At 42.5% G+C, this 16,945-nt stretch overlaps 1 protein-coding gene across 3 annotated transcripts in view; it reads right to left on the bottom strand.

The window, feature by feature from the left end:
* Positions 1-16,945, bottom strand: part of TECRL (trans-2,3-enoyl-CoA reductase like) — a 67,789-nt gene that overhangs the window by 11,243 nt on the left and 39,601 nt on the right. For all 3 annotated transcript variants that reach the window (XM_037381733.1, XM_037381749.1, XM_037381740.1), the window contains 2 exons: positions 4,488-4,603; positions 1,713-1,818 (listed from right to left, as the gene is read on the bottom strand). In XM_037381733.1, the coding sequence (XP_037237630.1) occupies positions 1,713-1,818; positions 4,488-4,603 (222 nt within the window). The remainder of the gene's footprint in view (positions 1-1,712; positions 1,819-4,487; positions 4,604-16,945) is intronic.

Genomic DNA, 16,945 nt, shown 5'->3' with positions numbered 1-16,945 from the left:
AAACCATAACTTTATAAATATAAATTCTAAGTGCAAAACCCAGATGACCATTGCAAGACTTTGCAGCAGCTTCTTGAGTCACAGAATATAGATCTTTGTAAGATGCTACGAAGCCACTAAAAAAAGAACCCTAAAAGGTCACAGATTGTGTGGCTACGTATGTTGTTGTATTTATGTATGTTGAATGTGGTTTATGCCTCTTGTAGGAAATTCTTATTTGATTCTGCTGCTGAAGGGCACATTTCTCTATTGTTAGAGCAGCTGTACTACTAAAAGTCTCGGGCTGGTTAACACAGCTGAGCTGTTACTATACCTTAAACTCAGCATTTCCAAGCAAGATTGAACTAGCCAAACAGAACACTAAACCAGCTGAGGCAAACTGAGGTAAAACTGAATTGGCCTGCTTTAACCCTACCAAAATAAAGGCTCACAGTTCCTATAAAGATAATTGAGTTACACACTGCACCTACTCCATTGGATTCGGCCCCAGTTCATCTTCTTGTTGAAAAGCAGCACCCCAGCTGCCTTTGCTTGATGAATGAAGCCGTGGGCTTGGGAAAGCCCAAGCAGAGAGAATGTGATCATGTTTTGCTCTGTATAGGGGTCACTGCTCCCATGCTTTGTACAAGGAAAAACCAAAACCCACCAGCCAACCAACCAGAACCACCCTGGAGACTGCATAAAGCTTTTCTGTGTGTCTGAGTTAAGGATCCCATTCTCAGTTCCCTCTTGGGAAGAGCAGTGTGCTGGTACTGGCTACAGCTCCACCCCATAAGCAGGGCTGCCAAGTCAGGCATTCTCTTTTTAATCTTTTTATGCAGCGCTCCCGTGGTACACAAGGAACTAGCAGTAACTGTGGGTCTTTTAACTCCCACATGCATGAATCACTTTGGAAATGGTACTCTGGTTCCAAAGCCATTTAACTTATATTCATCTTTTTCTTTTCTTTTTTTTTTTTAACTTTATTTTATTTCTCTTACATGTTGTATATTGTAAAACTTCTCTAGTTGTGTATCCTATTAACTCCTTTCTGACTGGAATTGAATTGAGCCACCTGTTATGGCCATACATTTATCTCCTTCACTAAAATCTTCAATATATTGTAGAAGTTTTACAGGGCGGGTCACCGAATGGGGTGGGAGGAAAGGTGATACAAAATGACCAAGACCGGGTACATGAAAGGAAAGAAAAGAAAGCCTATGAGTGACACACAGTCGAAATTCAAGAGGCTTTGCAGGACAGACTTTAGGCTAGCTCAGTATCTTCCTTCCTGAGGCCTCGATCTATAAAACAGTATGTTTTTTTCTACTTGTAATTTGAATTTTGTTTCCTAATGCAAAGCCTGTTGCTTGCTCTGTATTTATATTGCATTGAGGATGTGGAGTGTGATTTCTGTCAGCATTGCTAGATGTCACAGCAGCATATCTCATAATAAAATAGCATTCAGCCTGAAAAATATCCTGGACATGAGAATTAGCCCCTTGGGTGGATGAGTCAAGGTGGACATTGACATGCAGGAGCTAAAATGGACATTGATTTCAATTGGTGTCCTTGGGGACATGGCCCTGAAATTTTTCTTATTTTTGTATTTTGATTAACCGTAATTTCTGGAGCTAGAAAATAAATTATTTTTTAATTTTCTTATCTTCTTCCAAAGACTGCTTTGATATGAGGATATTCTCTCTTACACAGAATCATAAACACATTGTCACCTTTATCATATTTTTCAGAGGAGTGTGCCCTCCTGAAAACTTGTGAACAAATAATGTCTCCAGAAGATGTCTGATGTAGTGTAAACAATGGCAGAAGCAGGCCAAGCTGGAAGAAAAAAAAAAAAAGGAAATTAAGGTAAGTGAAAGACTGCTTTTTATTATTTCACAATTTAACGTCACAAAAGGAATAAGGACTAATATTCCAAAACTGCAGTCACACTGAAATCATGAGATTTAAGATATTGCCTTAATTGAAGCATCTGGAACCAAAGATTAATGGAATCATTTTCAGTGTTATACAAAGTTGATTTCATTTTGCAGGGAAGCAACTTCTTTTTACTAGCCTTGAAATGAAAAGAGCTCCTCGAGCTCTGAATGTGATGCATAGCCCTGACAAGACATTAAAACAGGACAGCTGTGTATGCAAGCAGGCGTCTGCTGTGCTTTTCCAAAAGATCTCTCCCGTGTTTTAAGGCTACCTGAGTGCTCCTGTAGGATGTGCCTGACATTTAAAAACATTCTAAATATCTTCTGAATGGTTTCCTTGTCCTTTGCCAGCTCAAGTAGCTGCATGGAGGTAGTTTGTATTTCATTTCCTTGTGGACGCAAAATGAGATTTTGTTGCAAAGTTAATCCATTCTGATGGCTTTTTTGTTGCCCGTTACAAAGAAATGAGGTAATTGTTGTAGAAATTATTATACTGATTCCCTTTTGAGGAAGATTATGAAACAATAACAGGCATTGCTGATTTGCTTCCAAGAATGAGTTGCAGCTCATAGAGACTGAGTTTCAGAAACAAATGTCAGGAGTGATTCCTGGTGGCATTTTATCTTGGTTACATGTACTGTACTACCAGAGCCCGTCTCACTGCAAACCAATTATAAGACATAAATGAAAAGTGGTTTTCAGCATGTGAAATCTCAAATGCTTTTATTATGCATCTTGTATGGTAGCCAGAGTCAAAGATTAAACAATTTCAAAGTAATTAAACCAGAGAGAATTGAGCTAAGAAAAATTCAAACAATTAACGACTTATCCAAAGTCTGGAGCAAACTTCCAGCTTTGCTAGGAATTTTAAAATTAATTTTACTTAGGATGGGGACCTTAGATGAACCCATTAAGGAGCAGTCACTGGAAGCATTCTGCACACCCCCTGACCACTTGAAAGAAGGCAAAGGTATTGCTGTCTCTTCTGTGTTACCAGAAACTCTCCTTTTAAGTGTATGAGCAATAGAAGGCAGGCAAGCATCTTGCAGCTCTGGATTTGAATTCAGCTACTCTGTGCTCTCATTCCCAGCTCCACTGGCTCCCTTAATGTCTCTCCAAGTCTCTGTTCCTCCATCTGTAAATGGTATTATTATTCACTGTGCTTCTCTGTTGTATGCCAGCTGCCTTGATTCTGCGATCAGTGTGTAGAAAAATGCTGTGGGAAAGCTGAACAGTTCCTTGAGGCTCCTAGTTCCCTGTGTGCCCTCCCATTTCCACTGCTCCAACTTACACAGCTGACAGGCTTCCCTTGATCACATTCCACCCCTCCACCAGGCACTGATCTCCTGGAATGGGGACAACCACACTGAAGAGAACTTCCTTAAGTGTGAAAGTTCCCAGCCTGCCTGGTGCATTAGCCACCATTCCCTGGAAGGGTACAGTAGGTGGTGGCAGTGCCTTGAGCCTCTCGCAGTTATCATGGATAGCTGTTTGCCACTTTCTTGCCTGTAACAGTTCTTAATCCCTCCCATTGATCATGTCTGTTTTGTTTCTTCCAGTCCTTCAAAAGGCTTGGGAATGGCAGGGACTGTTGAAGGTCATAAAAAGCTATCTTGGTTGACTGTCCTCTCTTCATTGCTTTTTGGCAGCCTCTTGAGTTCTAGCAGACTAAGCAGGTTGCATTTCCTTGTGGTCAGCTCCTACTGTATTATATCGGAGGAGATTAATTTTCCTTGTTAGCATTCCTGTTTCAGTGATGGAAAGAAGCAAAGCTGTCTGGTTTGTGCTTATATATGAGCTGCTCTGATTTGTTTCGGTACAGCTAGATACAACCTGTGCTCTTTGCTGTCCAGTAACGGCGGCTGAGCTCTTGGTTTTGTTTGTCACTTGACTGTGCTATTCCTTAAAAGTCTTTCAGAACTCAAATATGTTACATATGGCCGTAGGGAACAGTTGCAGTTTGAAGAGGTTAGTTTCAAAAATCAGATTACCACTTCTGAATTCCTGTGGTGCTTCTTTTGTGTTTCTCAGTTTTTCTTGACCTGACTCATGACATGCAGACCTCTCAAGATTCCTCCTCGTTGTGCCTAGGTGGGAGCTGGGAGGAGGGCGGGGGGGGGCGGGGGGGGAGGGGTGTTATCTTCTGTGCTGGGGGCTGATGCTTACTAATCTTATGAGTGAGAATGCATTGTAAAGAGACTGGGATTGAGACACCTGAAGTCTTGCCCTCTCTTCTCTGTCAAGCATGACTTTGGTTAACTACCACTGTATTTATTATTTCACCCTGTTCAGGCTATATTTCTGGACTTCAAACTATTTGAGGAAAATACTACAGCTCCCATTGTGACCACGTACAATGACCATTTCAACCGGGATCCCATTTTTGGTCAGATTTATGAGTGCTGATAAAATATCAACATTATTGATAAGAACAATCTGAAACTCCCACTGACTGAGACCAGACGTGCAGTCTCACATCCCCTGTAAAATCCTCAGCCCTGGAAATGCAGCCTCCATCCCTTTGGCTCCCTGTCCCCCAGGAAAACAGTTCACACAAGTGTCACTTACTGAACCACTGGGTGGCGGAAATTCTTCCTACTTTCCACTTGATCATAAATAGTTGAGAGGCGAATGTAAAAGAGCAGATATATTAGAAGAGGCCCGGTGTATTCTGTTAGAAAAAACTAGAAGTGGAAAAGAAAATAGCTGTATCAGAGTAGGAAATCGTACCAATAAAGACATGAGAAAAATAATACCCCTACCCACAACATCTGTTCATCTTTCAAATGTCATTTTGACTTCATTTTTAGGACTTAAATTACACCTGGGTTTTTTTCTGCTCCCTTTAGCAAAGGAGTAAAATCCATCCAGGAATGAGGGAAAGTTTCTGTGCAGAACATTAACCCAGTCAGGAATGCTTTGTGGAACATGGTCAAAATCACAGTTATCTCCTCTTTATACTTTTGGCTGTGCCAGCAGATGCTTATTTGGAATCTAAATAACACAGAAAATCAAAGCCCAACTGCTGAAGGCAGCTTGCTATCTGCCTTTTCTTTTATATATATAATTTTTTTTCACAAAGCCAACCAAGCATGACAGAAACAAGCACAGCTTTGAATCCTGGTTGCTAGCAGAGTCATCTGGAAGGGAGGGATCATTGTTTGAAATGTGGTAGTGGGTGGAGGAGCAGGACCTGCCTGCCTGGTGTGTGGTGCTATCAGCCTTTATTCAGTGAACCAGTGGGATGACTCCTTGTGCAGGCAGCAGCAGAAGTAGCCTGTGGTGGGCAGACTGGACAAGTAAGTTGCCCTGTAAAACAGAAAGAAATAGTTTCACAGCCTCACTGTCACCCCTGCTAGCCACAGAGCAAGGAGAGTACGTATGGAGGCAGGGAGAGAAGGTGGAGTTATGGTGCTGCCATGAGCCAGCCTCAGTTTTATGTTCTGGCTTTGGTTTGGTGCAGCCTGTATTGCTTTTTTTCAGGGCACACACTTAAGCTACAACAGCTGGAGGAAGTAAAATGTGGTCAGGGTGATGTGGGGGTCTGGATTTGACCGTCTGTCCCCACGGGAATGAACCTCAGAACAAAATAGAAATGGTGTAGTCCTACATGTTCACAATGACCAGAAACTGGCAAATCATAACTCAAGTACGTAGTATTGCTTAAGGGATAAAGATTCATAACTAATGGGCCGTTTGGCTTCAAGGTGGCTAGTTGCACTGGTATAGAATTGTCATGGATAAATACCCGTGGCTTAAGGAAGCATCACTGAATTTAGACTACTTTTCTCAAAAGTAGTATTTTCAGGCTGTCTGACCCCCAATGGACTAGTCTTCTAATCACTTTTCAGAAGAGCTTTGAAACAGAAGGGTTTTCCTGCAGAACTATTCTGCAATTAGGTTTTCTTCAGTTGGGACCCCCAGAACAATTTCTTTTCCTCTATTACAGGGGGAAACTTTTTGAAATTTCAGCCTTTCATAGCAGGACTGTCTCCAAAAGTAACAGACTTAAGCATTCTTTACCAGGGAAATCTCAAATTCTCTTTTGTTCCACATGACACCATGATTTCTGTGCTCCATTTAGACTCTGCATGATCCCAAGTGCAAGTCTGTGTACAAAAACATTTAATCAAGGAGTGTGTAAGAGCCCACATTGTTGTGGAACACACCACAGCCAAGGGTTTATTAGAGTTTGTCCTAGCACTTGTATGGGTCTATTCCTAACTGTAAGCCCACTGTGTTAGGCACTCTGCAAACACCGTAAGGGACAGCCTCCACTATTAAAACCTAACACACTAAATATAGGCAATGGTGGTATCAGGAGACAGAGGTGCAGATAATATGGTCTGGACAGGTCAGTGTAAGAGTTTGGAATGAGCTGCTTTCTTCATTGTAGCTTTTCCTCTCAGCCATGAGTTGCACCACAAACTATACCTGTAACTGCCAGCTTTTATCATCTGTTTGGCGTGAGCATATTACAGAGCTGCCATGAAAAGTTTGACAGGACTTAGCACCAAGTTGTGGTTACTTGTCACCGCACCAAGTATTCCCTCCTTACCCCCTGGCTGATTTCAGATGCTGGAAGGAGAAGGAAAGCTTCAGGGTTTAGTAAAAAATCCAGTCTCTGTTTAACAGCCAAAGCTACCAGCCACAGGATACCTGAATCCCTGTGGAGGTGGTTTTGGGTGTAGGAGGAGGAATGCAGAGCCTCCCCTCAGAGCAATTCAGAGAAGCAGCTGAGAGCACCAACGGCAGTTCTTGAGTCAGTTTGTGGAGGTGAGCAGCAGCAGCGTGTCAGAGTGCTTTACAGGCGGCTGACAAGGACCCATTTTACCTGTGTGTCAGACATATCTGACACAAAGACATCATCACCCATTGGAGGCAGGTGGTCCAGGGTCAGCTGTGAGATTTGCACTGAAATTAGGTATTGCCTGGCAGGCAAGACTGCATTATTAGCCTTTGTCGTAACTGTGTCACACTGCTGGAACATAGTTAAGATCAGCAGCATTCCGTTTCAAATGATGAGGTTCAATTTGCTGTAGCATTTTGGGTTTGGTTTTTTTTTACATTTTGGGTGACCTTCAGTCGGTTTCTCTCTGTTGCATCCCCCATGCTGCGACCTCTGGTCTCCTTCTTTGGCTCACTGATTTAAAATTCATTGGAAATGAAAAGTGAGTTTCAGAAGGGGAGGCAGAGAAACTGCTAAAAATCTCAGGAGTTCAAGCAGGTGGAAGTGAAAGTAGTCTTCAATTAACACCAAATTAAAATTGGTCCTAACCACTGGCAGTCAAAGGCAAGCACCATTCATTTACTATTGATTCTCAATGAACATATGCAGTATATCTGCCCCTTCATCCAGGTCATTGATGAACAAGTTGAACAGGACTGGACCCAGCACTGACCCCTGGGAACACCAGTAGCTACAGGCCTCCAGCCAGACTCTGTGCTGTTTATCACAACCCTCTGAGCTCTGCCATTCAGCCCGTTCTCAATCCACCTCACTGTCTACCCATCTAACCCACACTTCCTGAGCTTACCTATGAGGATGTTGTGGGAGACAGTGTCCAAAGCCTTGCTAAGCTCAAGGTAGACAACATCCACCTCCCTCCCTTCATCTGCCCAGATAGTCATTCCATCATAGACAGCTCTCAGGTTGGTCAGGCATGATTTCCTCTTAGTTGAATCCATGATGACTGTTGCTTGATAACCTTCTTTTCCTCCACGTGCTTACAGATGACCTCCAGGATGAGCTGTTCCATCACCTTTCCAGGGATGGAGGTGAGGCTGACCAGCCCGTAGTTTCCTGGGCCCTCCTCCTTGCCCTCGTTGAGGACTGGAGTGACACTGGCTTCCTCCAGTCCTCAGGCTCCTCTCCTGTCCTCCATGACCTTTCAAAGATGTGGAGAGTGACTTAGCAGTAACATCTGCCAGCTCCCTCAGCACTCAGGGGTGCATCCCCTTTGGGCCCACGGATCTGTGGGTGTCAAGTTTGCTTAAGTGATCCCTAACGTGGTCCTCCTCGGCCAAGGGAAAGTCTTCCTTTCCCCAGACTTCCTCTCTTGCCTCCAGGGTCTGGCGTTCTTGAGGGCTGGCCCTGGCAGTGAAGACTGAAGCAGAGGCAGCACTCGTAACCCCACCTTCTCTGTGTCCTTTGTCACCAGGGCACCCACCTCATTCAGCAGCAGGCCCACATTTTCCCTAGTCATCCTTTTCCTGCTAATGTACTTGAAGAAGCCCTTCTTGTTGTCCTTGAGATTCCTCACCAGATTTAATCCCAAATGGACTTAGCCTTCCTCATCACCTCCCTGCATGATCTGACAGCATCCCTATATTCCTCCCAAGTGGCCTGTCCCTTTTTCCACATTCCATAAACGTCATTCTACTGTTTGAGGTTTGCCAAAAGCTCCTTGCTCATCCATGCAGGCCTCCTGCCCCCTTTGCTTGATTTCTTGCTCATGAGGATGCACTGATCTTGAGCTTGGAGGAAGTGATGCTTGAATATTAGCCAGCTGTCTTGGACCTCCTTACCTTCTAGAGACGTAACTCATGGGATTCCTCCAAGTAGGTTTTTGAAGAGGCTAAAGTTAGCTCTCCTGAAGTCCAGGGTTGCAATCCTGCTTGTTGCTCTGCTTCCTCCATGCAGGATCCTGAACTCCAGCATGTCACGTGCACTGCAGCCAAGGCTTTCCCGAGTCTTCACATCCCCAAGCAGTCCTTCTTTGTTTGTGAATACAAGGTCTAAGGGCATACCTTGAACTTCATACTTGAGTAGGAAGGATGAGTATGAGGATACTCATCCTATAGCTGCTTAATTGCTGGTCTTGGGGACTTATTAGTTGTATGAAGCATCAGTTCAACCTATCATTTTTACAGATGCCCAAAAACCCACAAAATTACTAAGATACTAGTTCCTGCTGACATATTCTGCAAAAATAATAATCAAATTTTGAATAAAATCCTGAAAATAATAACACTGTATCTTGTTGTTTCTGGACACACACACAAAAAAGAATTATAAAAAAAATTATAAAAACTAAAAAAGTGATCATTTAAAACACAGAGTATTTTTCTTCTGTATAAATGTAAAAAAATCCAATATTTAGAAGAAAATTACTTTTTATTTTCCATCTTGTAGGTCTCCTAGATTATTTTGATCTATTTGGTACAGCTAAATATGGTGGCCCATAGTAAACACAAAGATATTTTCCTTGAGGAGCATTACATCTCTATTACTATGTGCGTAGCTCAACAGTGTTTAACTGTTGAGCTCATCATTAACTCCCTGCAGATATAACTCCCTGCTGCTTTTTTCCACATCTGTACTCTCTATTTCATATCATGCACAGTGCCCAGTTCTCTTACCTTCTTTCTCTCCTCTCTAGTGTCTGGCATTATATACTCTATATACCTCTTATTCTCAGTGGCATAGAGTAAGTGCTGTTCTTGAATCAAACCTTTCCCGGGCATGAGCTCTATAGATGATGTTAAACTCAAGCTTCTTTAAGTGTCTCAATTATCAGGTCCTTGGGGACCTGGCTCAGGAATACATGAACTGGTAACATCTACTACGTAAACAACAAAACTGATATCTGTAATATGTCAAAAGAGAGCTAAGGTAGGAAATTCCATCATTCAAGAAATGATGAGACAAATGGGAAAACAATACAGGATAGCTAACTCGCAGACCAGCAAGGCATCTCATCTTGCATGAGCCAGATTGTACCGCCTTCTTTAACTGTTGAGAGGATCATGCCAGTAACACCTTGCTGAACTGAGTAACAACCGGGTCGAGAATTATAATCCCAGACCTTATAAGGCAGAGGGTATATTTAGGAAAATATGAATTCAGCAGAGGTGAAAGAAGCTCTTTGAAGTCATTTGAGGGAATGTGAGGTGAATTTTCTGGCTGATAGGAGCAGCTAGCACAGTGCCATGACACCATCCCATCAGGTCTACTACAGGGAATGGAAAGGGGTTTGATGCGAGTTAATAGTACTGTGTGTGCCAGTTGGGAAAAGGCAGAAAAGGACAAAAGGAAGCTATAAACAGAGGGGGTGGAGTGGAGAGAGTCTGAAAAAAGTCCAGTGGAATGTTTGTAAAGGAACAGCCCACGGATTAATGATCTTCATATGAGGGCATCAGCTAATTCCTCTCTATAATGTTTACAACATGCCCTTTCTGTAATACCACACAAAACACCCTATCTTGCATCACGTTGCCTTTTGGCATAGTATCACAACATCTCATTTATAACAAGCAGCACAGCAGTGCTGAGGAAAGGCCATACAGCCTTTTCCATACTGATCCCTTCCTGCAGCTCTTTCCATGCCATGCAGGGGCAGTTTCCCAGTTCATTGGTGCTGGTTGTGATGTTTTCTCTTCAAATACCAACGGGATGTCTGGGTTGAAGCAGGTGAAGTGAGGGTGTGGTACAAGGATAGTACCTGCAGCCAGGACAATGATTTTGGGCCACTGCCTGAAGCTGTTGGCACAGCAAGAGATAAAAAATAGCTCAAGCATGCCCTGGGTAACTTTGACGGCGAAGCCAAAGCAGCTGCAGTATATAAATTATCTAATGGACAGAGCTTAGTTTGTCTGATAATGTGAGACAAAGGCACTAGTTGCAGGTCTGAGCCAGGGTCAGACTGAGACGGTATGTACCATATGAAGAGGATCTGCTGATATCAGACAGACGGACCATTACTATGTGCAAGTGTACAGAGTGCAGCTGGGATTTTTGAGAAGAGAAACAGCCAGCTGAACCCACTCCTAAGTCCCAAAATCACATTAAACTTAGCATCTGATTACCTTAGACTCCTTTTACAATCCCAGCCCTAAGTACTCTTGAGCTAATGATCATTGAGAAACGTTATTAATTTCAGGACTAATTTCTACTTCATATGCTTTGCTACCTCACTAAATGCCATATAATTACCTGGGGATGGTAACAGCGTAATTTTAGCAGCATCTCTAGATCTTCATCTGTTTAAAATTTTTGTATTTTCATGTTTGCAAAAATCTGCAGCAGCAGCAGTTTTGCATCAGGTAGTAAAATTCTTAAGCCCTGCTTGAATACTCAATGATTTTTTGTTCCCGTTCTCATGGAACTGGCTAATCCATTTTACAATAAATAGCACACGCAGAGTCACCTGAAACTTCCCTTGTCTGGGCAGATTTTGCAGTGGCTTGATGTCTAAGAATATTTCAGGCTGCAGCTCAATATTTACTGCAAATACAAGAGATAGGGATGGATTCGCTATAGGTTTTTATAGGCAAACTGCAGCTGACTCAGGCCAGCTTCAGGAGCTGGGGAGTGAACAGTGATGGAAGCTGTCTGTCCCTGAGCTAGACCTGTGCTCCCCTGTGGGAAAAGGGAGGTGAAATCCCAGCTTCTTCCTGTCTCTTCTGAGACTGAGCTGTCTGAAACCACTGGTTTGGCATCAGATCACTTCATACTCTGGTCAAGATTCTTCCCCAAGAGCACAAGCCTTTGCATGTTTCTTACTCAAAATGGAAAATCACTGCAAATTATCAAATGCTCTTCTTATACACACACATGTATATGCATATTATATATGTTTGTACCCATACATATCCAGCAAAGCATTCAAGTTCGGTTTGTAACCAAACACCAACGTGAGTTCAGATTTGCTGCCAGATCTTTACAGGCCTTTGACAGCATTTTGAAACCTGCCATATAACGTGTATCATTCTAAAATATGTATTTATCATCTGCTGTGTAGATACCTAAATGAAATAATGCTTTTAACACCTGGCTATTACTAATAACCTTAACTAGCTCTTCCACAGCACTTTTCATCTAGTAGCCTCAAAGTACTTTGTGAAGGGGGAAATACTGTTAGTTTCTTGCTGCAGATCTGGGAACTGAGATATAGAGAAATTCAGTGACTTGTCAAGGTCACCAGACAAGGTGGGCAAAGAATGACAAAGGGGCACCTTGTCCTCTCAAACACTGGTTCACTCTCTGGTTCACTCTCCTGTTTGTGTTCTCCTTACCCCTGGTATGAGTCTAGAGGGACTAAAACTTCTCAAATCTGAGTACATAGACAAATTGTCAACCTCCCTAGCTACTCTGAATACAAATAGGAAAGGGTCTACACTTAACAGCACCATACATCAGGTAGCTCTTTGTTCCTGAACTAGCAGGAAGGGTTTAAACATGAAGCTGTGTATAACTGAAAGAAACAGCTTGTTCTGTTTACATTTCCTGAATTCCCCCTACCTTCTTTTTGCACTTGAAGTGGTAAAAACTCAAGGGTATCGCTATAAACACATATTCATAGGTTCTTCAGCCTGTACTGTGCTCAACAGGAACTAAAACCTTCACCCATCAGATTTAATTTTCCTAGTAGCTCCCTAACTCCCTTTGGCACCTGAAAAATTGACACAGCAGTATGGTTCATTGTGAGCTAATGGTATTTGTTGCAGACACCAAGAGAAATTATTGCAACACTGCTTGCCTTACTAGAAGCAGCATCTGAGGAATCCCCATCAGCCAGCTCAGCCAGCTTGGCGGTTTCAGAAACCTGCTCTTCCCTTATCAGTTGACTTCATGCTGCCACTGGGCAGTAACAAAGAGCCAAAAGTGTACGTGGCCCAAGGAAAGGCACAAATAATATAAAACCATGGCAAGAAATCAGGCAAATGCAAGCTGTTCTCTCCTGATAACCCTGGAGGTTGAAAATTATTAGATTTAATTAAACAAAAAAGAAGACCAGTCTTGTGTGTGTACTTTGCCTTTGTGAAAGGTTACAATGTTTGGAAAGTTCGTAGCATTTGACTGGGATCAGCTCAAGACTTTGCCAGCTGTACCAAGGTACAGCAACACTTACTGTGTGTTCAAGCAGAAACCTCTGCCAAGTACAAACTATTAGCTGTAAAATGGAGGTGCTTTGTGTTACAAATAATTGTGCTTGGAAAAGGTGCTGGAGTGACTGCAGTGAATAGTGACTTCTTTTTTTTCCTGGAGGTCATCTTCCATGATCAAATTATCTATTGATCCAAGAAGTTTAGCAATGAAAAACCATTTGGAGTTTTCTCTGTCTTTGGCACTTCGTTGTAGTTCTTCTTAAGCCACCCACAGATCTACGCAGAATCACACATCCTGTTTATTTGATATCGCTGCTAAGTTTTTCAGGTACCCACAAATCCCTAAAAGTGTTATTCAATTTGTAGGGTCCTCTCCCACAACTAAGTGTGTTTCAATTGGCCACAAAATATGCAAGCTTTGATAGGTATCCACTGAGAAATATATTCACTGGCATTCTCAACCAGTACATCCTACAGATCCTCAGCTCCCTCTCTTACCTTGATCTCAAATTCCTTCCTAAGCAGTGATTATATGAGTTTTCTTGTACGTATCTTCTCCACACAGGCCCACTAATTTGTTGGGACTCGCAGCCCTCCCATGCCTTCAGATTCCTCTGATCCTGTCTTTTTTCTTCTATTGTAATTGTCTTTACTTCTACACCCCATTGAGAGGTTATAAACCTTTATTGAAGTCTCTTATTCCATTGCCAAATTACAGAAAATGTCTTAAATTGCTCCCCATGGGAAGTCCAAAGCTGACCTCAGTATAAGCAAGATGGAGCAAACGAGTCTGCAGCAGTTTCACAGTCAGCAAACCTCAATTTCAAACCCATCAATACTCCCAGACTGGTTTTTATCACACTTACCCCACAGACTTCATGTGTGACTGCCAGCCACAGTCAGAGCAAACTGCTCCTCCCCTATTCACCACCCTCCTACACCCACAGGACAGAAAAACCTGAGTACGCGTGTGTTGTGCAAGTAAAAGGAGAGAATCATGCTGACCAAAACACTGCCTTCCCCCTGAGAGAACAGGCGCACCTCGTTATTCAGTTCAGCATGCACTTCCCCACTGCGCACACCTGCTATACTACAAGCACAAAGCTTCAAACGTAGATGTCTTGGCTTCTTGTTCATTTTCTATAATGTCTAACTTGGTGATAATTTTGCTTGCCAACAAAAATGGAACAGACCAGTTAGTGAAAGTGTGGATTTTCAGATTTCAAAGATGTTCTCAGGTTTAAATAAGTATTAGTCTCTATGTTTCTAAATAGAGCAGAACATTTTTTTCATCAGAAAATTTGAAATGGAACAGTTCTGCTGTCAGCCTTGGTATTTTAAGGCTTTCAGGAGTCAAAGTATTTAAGCAATCCCTAATTTTAAATCACAGTTACAGAAAAATATTTACTGAAGCACTGTGTTTCAGGGTTGATCTTATGAAATTTACAGACTTGGAGGTAAAATATATTTTTCACAGTTCTGTGCTGTTTTCTCATTTCTATTTTGATCCTTCTGGTAGCTTGCCTGGGAAGCAACTAGACAACAGAAGCTGATAAATCAGAAACTGCAATCACTGCTCAAATGAGGAAAGCTTTAACAGAAGTCTGGATTTAAGCAGGAAGAATAGTTTTCTTTTTCCTTTTGACTACAGCAGCAATATGCATTCTTAGCAGCAAAATGCCATCTGTGTTTCAAAAAGTCACATGTCACATTGCAATATGTAAAAATAGGTCCCTGTCAAAGATGCTTAGGCCCAAGATTGGACAGAGATTAAAAATAAAACCCATCACTCCAGTGGTGGGAATTTCAAACACCCCCTGGGTACAGTCTTTGCAGGAGGCATACAGGAAAGATCTGTAAACTCAGCTCCCATTAGTATCTCTGCGGAGTCAGTCAGCAAACCTCAACTGTCCCCTCCAGGCAAGGTAAAGGAATTGGTAATCTTGTGTAGAAGCAAATTATGCGTTTCAGATAATATTTGTTTTATAAAAAAGAAGGCAGAGTAGAGAAAGAGTTCTAACAAAACCCATGGTACTAAGAAACAGGTTTTCTCCCTGAATTGCTTTCTGGAAATAAGCCTTGAGGGCCTCCTTTCTTCTAAGAGAGCCAGCTGAGGTTGGATTTCTATGTATATTATCCCAGGAAAGGTCCTCATTCTCAAAAGATACTAACAAGTAATTGCTCCAGTGGAGGAGAGCTGCAAATCCCTCACACAAGTTTGTCCTGCGTCCTCCCACAGAGCAACCCAGCCTCCAGAACTTGTTGAAATCTGGTTAACCAAACTCAGAGCTGTGGTATAACCTGAGCCCAGGGTATGTCTGGCCTTTCACAGCACAAAACACCAAAAATATTTTTGTCACTGTGCAACTATGTTATAAGAAGGTTGAGGATGAGAAGGAAACATCCTTGCTTACAAAGTGGTAGCCTCTGACCAAGCTCTGACAGAGGGACCAAGTAGGCAACAGGAGACAGCAAACTCTTGAGCCACCAAGGTGGAGTGTGACAAGGACTGTTAATCAGGGACTGTGCATGCTCCAAAAGGGAAGCTGAGGTTTCTTGATTCAGAAATATGGTCCTAGATTTAAAGACCCAAACTGTTTGGAACAGACAACAGCAGCATCTTTTATTTTACGACATGCCTGGAGAGGGTACTTCTCCTGGGAGGTGGAGGTGGATACCACTTTCTCCTTTTAAAAAACATAATATTGTCTCAGTGTAAATCCTCTGTTTTGGGGGTCTTAGTGTTCTTGATCCTTAAGTGAGCATCTCAAGTTTGATGTCCAATGAGGTGGCAAACCCCAGAAGATCCACCTCTGAGCTTAGTTTTACCCTAGACAGACCCATGCCCAATGCATCGACCTCTGGAGCACCAACATATCTCCATGTGCTTCCATGCCTATTTTTGGAGTCCAGACCTGAACATGGCCCTTTGTACCTCAGCTATCATTTTGCTGACAAGATAAGAATATTTTTATTCTGTGCCTTGTTTATTTAAATGTCAATGTTTTAAATCAGAAGCATCCCTCACTGTGTGCATAAATCTGATAGAGCATCAAGGGTGACGGGAGCTCTAGGAACAGTAAAAATGACAGTAAAACTATATATCCTGTGTACAAATGCATTCTTAATTGCTATTGTTAGAAGAATACATTCTTCTATGGACTTTTTCTGTATTGCTATAGACTAGCTGTAATATAAAAAATTCTTGACTGTTTAAATGATGTGGCTTGGAAGAAGATTTCTCCCACTGAGAACGGAGACAATTTAGAATATGGAACAGAATAGGATAAGATGAATATTCAGAAACTCATGGAGTCAACTTTCTGCACACACAGATTAAATCATAAAAAAATGCCACTGCCTGCAATATCAACGCCTAGTCATAACTGCACTATTTATAATGGGATATTAAGCTTTAGTTATGTTACTGTCTTAGGCTACATAAACTACCAGGAAAAGAGAGAATAAATACGGTTCTTGCAGATTACTGAGTTGCAGCAAACAGGAGGCTGCACTACTCACAATTTTGCTTTGCAAGGATATTCCGCTGTTGAGGTAGTGGAATGCATTGGGGGGGAAACAGGACCCAAACTAGCGTTAATCAGTACGGCCCCAGTAGACCATTAATCAGTATCGGAATTAGTGTGGTCAAGCCTTGGTAAACTCTCAGACCTCTACTGAAACAGGTAGGTCACAGAGTGGAAGCTGCTCTAACTCCACTGAAGTAAACTGCTTGTCACCACCCAGCGATTTGGGTCCTGCTGTTAGAACTGGGAAGGATAGATAGGGGGCCAAAACCTGGCAGAGTCTGTGCAGCATGCTAGGGGCCAGCTGCTGCCCGAGAGAGAGAGAAATGCATGTGAGCTTCAGCAGGTGAGATGAATATGTGGCCTTACAGTGCTGATCCAGAATCTGACTCTTCCCAAAGTCAAGGGCAGTTCTGGCAGTAACATCCACCTTGAGATAAGGAGCTGTAAAATAGCTTGTCGATTCTAAGTGTCTTACAGTAATTCTTCCTAGCCCATAATGTCCTACTGGAAAGTGGAACTGGTGCTATCGTCTGCAAGCTGCTTAAAGACATGACACTCAGAAGCTCCATCCATATAGGTGCAGCCAAGGAAGGACAGTGGCTTGTTAGTGGGTCTTGTGGTCACCTCATGTGAGCAGTGTGGGATCTGTGGGCTGCCAGAGGTAAG

Source organism: Falco rusticolus, chromosome 1, assembly GCF_015220075.1.
Source record: "Falco rusticolus isolate bFalRus1 chromosome 1, bFalRus1.pri, whole genome shotgun sequence".
Classification (NCBI taxonomy): domain Eukaryota; kingdom Metazoa; phylum Chordata; class Aves; order Falconiformes; family Falconidae; genus Falco; species Falco rusticolus.
This window is presented reverse-complemented; position numbering and strand designations above follow the sequence as displayed.